This window comes from Trachymyrmex cornetzi, unplaced genomic scaffold (genome assembly GCF_001594075.2).
Source record: "Trachymyrmex cornetzi isolate Tcor2-1 unplaced genomic scaffold, Tcor1.1 scaffold468, whole genome shotgun sequence".
In the NCBI taxonomy this organism is placed as follows: Eukaryota; Metazoa; Arthropoda; class Insecta; order Hymenoptera; family Formicidae; genus Trachymyrmex; species Trachymyrmex cornetzi.
In genome coordinates this window covers 802164-809360 of record NW_017299487.1, presented here as the reverse complement: position 1 = coordinate 809360, position 7197 = coordinate 802164, and the positions used below count along the sequence as shown (strand labels likewise).

General features: G+C 34.2%; 1 protein-coding gene across 1 annotated transcript in view; it reads left to right on the top strand.

The window, feature by feature from the left end:
• Nucleotides 1-4525, top strand: part of LOC108764966 (transcriptional activator GLI3) — a 6713-nt gene extending 2188 nt beyond the window's left edge. The window contains exons 2-3 of the mRNA XM_018513410.1: nucleotides 2150-2293; nucleotides 2382-4525. Coding sequence (XP_018368912.1) covers nucleotides 2150-2293; nucleotides 2382-3630 — 1393 coding nt within the window. The 3' untranslated portion in view covers nucleotides 3631-4525. The remainder of the gene's footprint in view (nucleotides 1-2149; nucleotides 2294-2381) is intronic.
• Nucleotides 4526-7197: the final 2672 nt, after the last annotated feature.

Sequence of the window (7197 nt, the reverse complement as noted above, 5' to 3'; positions counted from 1 at the left end):
ATATATATATATATATATCAAATACATATTTACGTAGATAAGAACTATATATTCTTAAATATCTCCGAGAAGTCACAAATCGCTGATTGACTCCGGGTATTGCAGTTTGATGAGTGCACTACGTTCAACATTATTGTTGATAAAAGACTAATTAAGATAAGAGTAAGAAAAATATGCGCGTTATTTGAAAAAATCCAGTACCTTCATTAAACGTCACCACAAAAGTCAATACTTCTGTTTTCAGTTAAATTATTCAAATCATATGTATAAAACTCAGTATTAGTTTAGCACTTGTTTACGATTTAGAACGTATAGTACAGATAGGTTCCCACTCCTGTTTCTCAAGATATATGAAATTGCGTTATCTAAATGCAACACAGATTTCTTATATCGATATACTCGAATCCTGATTGACGTCGTCGTTGTCTTATCACAAAACAAGCAATGTAATCCTATCAAGTTTTCTATTTATCTGTCCTTTTCTTCTGTTCAAATTTATCCAAATCAATTATTTTATCTTAATCCGCGCCCGCATTTTTCGTACCTGTTATCTTATCTCTTTCTCACCTTTGTACTTTAACATTGTTCAACGTATGCTTTTCTAACGATACATGACTTTATCTGATAAATCTATTTTAAAGTGAATTAACAAAGTAATGCATTACACGTTCATCACGTTTTTACTATCAAGGATTTGCCACAAATAGTACAATCGAGATGATCAAATCGTTATCTTAGTTCACTTTGCATCTTGTCGTAGACATTGTGTTCTTCTTAAATGGCGCTAATCTTTCTCAATATATGTAAATGTCCATAAGCGTGCTTACACGTTACTAGATACATACCAGTTACAGCCAGTTATCTCGGCTGATATCGTGGAGGTCTTTATTGCTTGGATACTTGAAGAAAAATTTGTAATTCATCTTGACAAGTGCATTTACCGTCTTAGAACGTCCGAGATTAAGAGCTCGACTCTCGCGGACTCGTTTTCTTCCTTGCATGTTTTCGCGGAATTCAGATCTATCCAATGCTCTCTCTCTCTCTCTCTCTCTCTCTCTCTCTCTCTCTCTCTCTGGGGACAGCTTACCCCGGGGAGAAGAGGATCAATATCTCTAATGGTAAACAGGTTTGCAACCGGCTTAGTTTATATTCAAAGTCTACGCGCTCCCGATAAAATTTAGACACAAGGCGAAACGATAGCAATTGCCTTCGGATTACGAGCAAAAGAAGGAAACTGTTGACTTAAAGCGATGAATCATTGACTGTATGGTATGTGTTAAAAAAAAGTTTTCGTTATGATCAATTAATTTTTTTATATGCGTAATATACCGAATTCCAACATTATTGCCTCAGTTATCATGCGTAAATAAAAAGTAGTAAAGAAAGAATCTTATTATCGCGAAGTTTTAGAGAACTTCGATTATCACAAAGAAATAATTTGTTTCACTCGGTGTGCACGTGAAAGCCAGAGCACTCGCTGTAATCGCAGAGAACATCATTCTTTCTATTAAGGCACATTTGCTTATTTTATCAATCATATGTTCCTAAATATAGTTTTTTTTTACTAATGTATGCAATCTATTTATCTTAATGAAAAAGTAATCAGAATCATATTATATAATACATTATTTTGAGGTCATATTAGGTAGCGCAAGGTTAATTTAGAATATCTTTAATATTATATATTTCGAAGCTACATTGTAATTTGTATAATTCCTGCTTGTGAGTGAAATAATTGAAAACAAGAGCCGAGTGTTTGGCCAATTAAATCGTTTAGAATTACCTTGATCCACGACCTCCTATGGACATATCCGTGTCTCTTAATTGAAAGAATTCGTTGTCGTTCACAGTATAGTACCGAACTTTAGTCTGTCTCTTGCAATAAATTAGTGTCAAACGGCGGCAATTGTAAAATGGATGCAATTGGTATCAATTGGACAAGCCAACAAACGTTCACGTTTGTGACGCAAATTATATTTCGATACTTCAGAGGAACGTCAAACGGCTATATTTACATATCATGATCGATTAGTTCCGATTTGTGCAAAGTGACAACTAATTAAAAAATTGGATAGAATTTATTGAGTTATTTCTTGACGTTACATTCTTCCTGTTAAAAGAATTAAATTGTAATATTCCTCTTTTACAGATGGCAAGATTGTGGCCGATGGTTCACGTCCCTGGAGCAACTTGCAGGACATGTTGGGAGATTGCACGCGGCGCCTGGTCCGCGGGGTCTGTTTTATTGTGGATGGGAAGGATGCGCAAGAGGCGAGCGTGGGTTTAACGCGAGGTAAAATTTTTCCGGATGTAATATTATGCGCGCGTAAGACAGCAATCGCTTTTGCATTCTTGATGAACCCTGTGTTTCTCTCGTGCAGGTACAAGATGCTAGTTCACGTACGGACACACACGAATGAGAAGCCGCATCATTGCTTCCAGTGCGACAAGAGTTTCAGCAGAGCAGAGAACCTGAAAATTCATGCACGTTCTCACACTGGCGAACGTCCTTACGTCTGTCCTGTCGAGGGTTGCAACAAAGCTTACTCGAATTCCTCAGATAGATTCAAGCATACTAGAACTCATTCCGTAGATAAGCCGTATTATTGCAAGGTTCCGGGTTGTCCGAAGAGGTACACCGATCCATCGTCTTTAAGAAAGCACGTCAAGACCTATCGCCACTATGTGAACAATAATGATAAGGTGCAGGAGAAGAGCTTTGATGATAGCAACATTCAGGAGAAAAGATTCGATGCTAATTCGCCTGACAAGCAGAGCAGCAGTGCGCATTCCGAGTCGGATAAGAAGGACTCGAGTATCGAGAGTAGCATGTCGGGTTGCAGTCCGAAGACTAGCAACAGCTTTGAAGAACAGAGAAACTTTGTCGAGTGGAATAACATGTACAACCTCCAGGAACAACGAAAAGAACAGGAGCAAGTCACCCCACCGAAGCCGTACGAGCAGGATATAAAGATCTATCCCAGGATGTACGATGAAAGTTACATCATACCGGACAGGATTCAAGTGAATCCCATGTACTCTGCTGGTAGCACTATTATCAAGGATTGCTCTGTAGCTTCCTCGTCGCCTCATACGAGTCCGGGTCGAGTGTCCGATTCGTTGCCGCGTATTGGGATGCAGTCGACGCCCATTAAAACTGAGGAACCCATGGAGTACAGTGTTACCAAGACTACTACGGTAGATTATAGGAACATCGAGTCGATCGTCAACAGTACACCTTGCAAGAAGGAGAACACAGTCAATTGCGATCCAGTGAGGCATTCGGTAATCAAGCGCGCGGAGGATCTGAAGATGGAGATGGAACAGACGCCGCTCAAAGAGGAATTAAAAGATACCAACGTCGACTGTTGCTGCCGGCATAAGTGTTGTGTCCACAGCAATGACAGCATCTTGCAGAAGACGAAAATCCTCTCAGATCTAATTCTTAAGACACAAAATCCGCTCTTTCGACATCTATTGGGTTCAGTAGATTTGCAGTATGGGCTAGAAAACATGTGGAGCAATATCGTGGATACCAATAACACATGCGGCCAAGACCTCAGAGTAAAAAACGAGAACGTCACCGAGAAGGAGCAAGATTTGCCACTGGACTTGACGATCAACAAATAACGAACATTTAGCTGTCAACATACCAAAAATCTCGTATTTTGTCAAATAAATTTTATTTTTATCAATTGACAAAATATGAATTAAATGAAAACGTCAAGAATTTTAGACGCAGTCAATCAATATAATGATTGAAAATTGAACGACAAAGAATAATTAATGTATCATTTGAATGAAAACTTTCGATCGCATTGAGAAACCAAATATATTTTAAAACCTTATAGTACGAGAAAAATGACGAGATGGAAACAATCCAAGATTGGACAAAAATTTGCTCAATCCGTAGTTGTGTAGAAATAGTTGCACTAATCGAATTAGAGGTATAATTGGACTTGTAAGTGCAACTCGACAACCTTATAATCAATTTAATCAATCACTTGGAGACGATATTCCCGCTTTCAAATTGATCATTAAAATCGAAGATAACTGAATAAAAGTTAAACTGGAGACTTATTATAAAACTGTAAATATTTTTGAAACATACGAAAGTGCGAAATAATTGGCTCTTGCCCGGTAATTTATCTATGAGAGTTTCAAGAGTTATAGTTTTTATAATGTAAGACGCTTAACAATAATCATATTCCAGTACTCAATGTAAACAAAACATATGTATCATATGTATATAGAAATTTATATGTATGTATATGTATGTGTGGCGAGTCAATTGATAAATAAAGTAATATGGAGTAAAGTACCTAGAGAACACTACATACATTGGAGCGTCAAATTTTAACTGACATCTTTATAAATTATATCAGATTGGCTATGTCATATATTTTAATCGACAAACGTTACAATCGGTAATGTAAATACTTATATATGCTCCAAAAATGTCTTATAAAAAATAATATTTAGACGTCTTTTTAGAAAGTCTTTGAAATCCTGGGAAAAATGTTTCATGCATATAATTATATATAATTATATAAAGTTATATAAAACTAGTAACAAAGTAAAACGTGGATCAAATAAAAACAACAAATTTTGTTTGAAAGGCATATACCACGAACGCAAGATAACGGTAGCGATTATTTAAATTTTATTTATATTTAATACAAAATATTTATAATAAACGTTTCGGTCCTTGATCAAACCATCTTCAGTATCAATATTTTTTTAACAAACTTCAATTAGCGACTTAACGCAACATGTTTTAATCTTTAATTTTAAGATCGTTAAAACTTCTAACATTAAAATTATTCCATTACATTATCATTATAGAACAATCATCTCTACAAAATTTATAATGAACAACTATATTGGTTCTACAGATTATTAAATAGAATATCGTATGACTACTGGTTTTTTGGATGAATTTTGTAGAAATGATTGTTCTATAATGATAATGTAATGGAACAGTTTTAATGTTAACAGTTTTAATGATCTTAAAATTATGAACAACTATATTGGTTCTACAGATCATTAAATAGAATATTATATTATATGACTACTGGTTTTTTTTATGAATTTTGTAGAAATGATTGTCCTATAATGTAATGGAACAATTTTAATATTAGAAGTTTTAACGATCTTAAAATTAAAGATTAAAACATGTTGCGTTAAGTGATAAAGTCGCTAATTGAAATTTGTTAAAAAATTATTGATACTGAAGATGGTTTGATCGAGGACCGAAACGTTTATTATAAATATTTTGTATTAAAAATATAAATAAAATTTAAATAATCGCTACCGTTATCTTGCGTTCGTGGTATATGCCTTTCAAACAAAATGTGTTGTTTATAGAAAATTATAAATAATTATATAAAAAATTAACATATTTTATATACAATTATTTATAATTATATATAAAATATATCCATATATAACATTTTTTCCCGGGATGTCTTTTAAATATACGTGTTGTCTGAGGTGCTTTTCTGTCTGCTAGCAGAACATGTTTAATGATGTGAATTAAATAAAAAAAAGATTATTTATGTGTTGTTTATTCTCTCTTCCCTTCATGATAAATTATTTGCATAATTATTTATAGCTGTGGGGCTCATATGCAGTGTTTTGTAAACGTTTCGACATCAGCTACACGAATCTGTAACAAAAACTGACGAGTTCCATTTGAAATTTTTTACGTTATTTGTATGCAGCTCGTAAGGGTCATTTCAAGGTCATGCCGTCTATGCCACATAATACATCTTTTCATACCATAAAAATTATGTCTAAGACATTTTGTCGAAAAATGAATAGTTTCGGAAATAATTGTTTGCTTCCATACTTTTTCCCCACCCTGTATACTGTTATTAAAAATAATGAAATTATAAATTACAATTCTGCAAATATTACGATGAAACTTTTAAGATATCTTTTGAAGCAGCAGATGAGCTTCTTTATCGACAACAAATACGTTATATAGTATAATCAAAAATTTTGAATGTAATATCCGATAAAAATTGTTTCGAGAATTTTTCAGAATTTCTGAATAATTTTATAACTTTTTAGAATATTTTTCAGATTTGTTTATATTACTTGGAACACTTATATATTTAAAAATAAGTTTACAATTTTCGTTTTTTATTCATTATATATAGCAGAAAAGACTTATCAAAAGAGAAGTCAAGAAAATTTTATATATATTTACCATATTTGTCGCCAGATGGCAACTTCATTCGTGTCTAGTAGAGGCCCTCCAATAAAAGTCACAACATGAGAAAGTCGCGCGTTGATTGGTCCGTCATATTTCAGGACTTTCCACCACGTAATTTGACACGTAATGTAAAGAAAATTTATTTGTTAATATCTTCAAAATATCTAATTTTAATTATATTATTGACATTTAAAAGTAATACGAAAATATAGATATGCAAATATAAAATTAAATTAAAGAGACTATTCAACGGTTGATAGAAGAAACTCAGATGTATTCTTGCGCATATACATATTTCTAACAACCTATAAGAAACTTTATCGCTTCTCAAAAGAGAAAGCGTTAAAGTGGGAAAAAGCTTGTGGAAAATCAATTTTTCTTATATGATACACCGCCTAAATTATGGCTCCTGCACACTGGATGTGGAAACGTTTATCGCGCTGCAAAATGCAACGCGGTAGCCAATAAGCTTACAGCTCTTAAGGGGATGCTGGAGTGATGGTTGAACTTAATCAAGGTCGATAGTACAGACTTTTTTACGTTCCAAATTCGATAATAGTGACATCTTTCATTCATTTCTTATGGTACGTTTCCACTGAGCGCGTCACGTGTCGCGTCATGAAAGAGAGAAAGAGATAAAATTATATAAATACACAACCCCTCTCTTTCTCTCCTTCAACGAACTTTCTCTCCTTCGCCTAAGACTGAGTTTCCATTGAGCGCGTCACGCGTCGCGTCGTCGAAGGAGAGAAAGAGAGGGGTTGTATTTATTAGAGCACTAGAAACGTAGATATTCGCGTCCACCATTTTTACTCCTTTCCCCACTGTTTATTCTCTCTTCAACCTTCTCTCTTCTCTCTTCAATCTTCTTAGTTTAGCGGCGGAATGGAGAGAGAGTAAGGAATTGAGAAAAGGAGTAAGAGAGTGAGAATAGGAGTAAAAATGGCGGATGCGAATACTCACGTTTATAGTGCCTT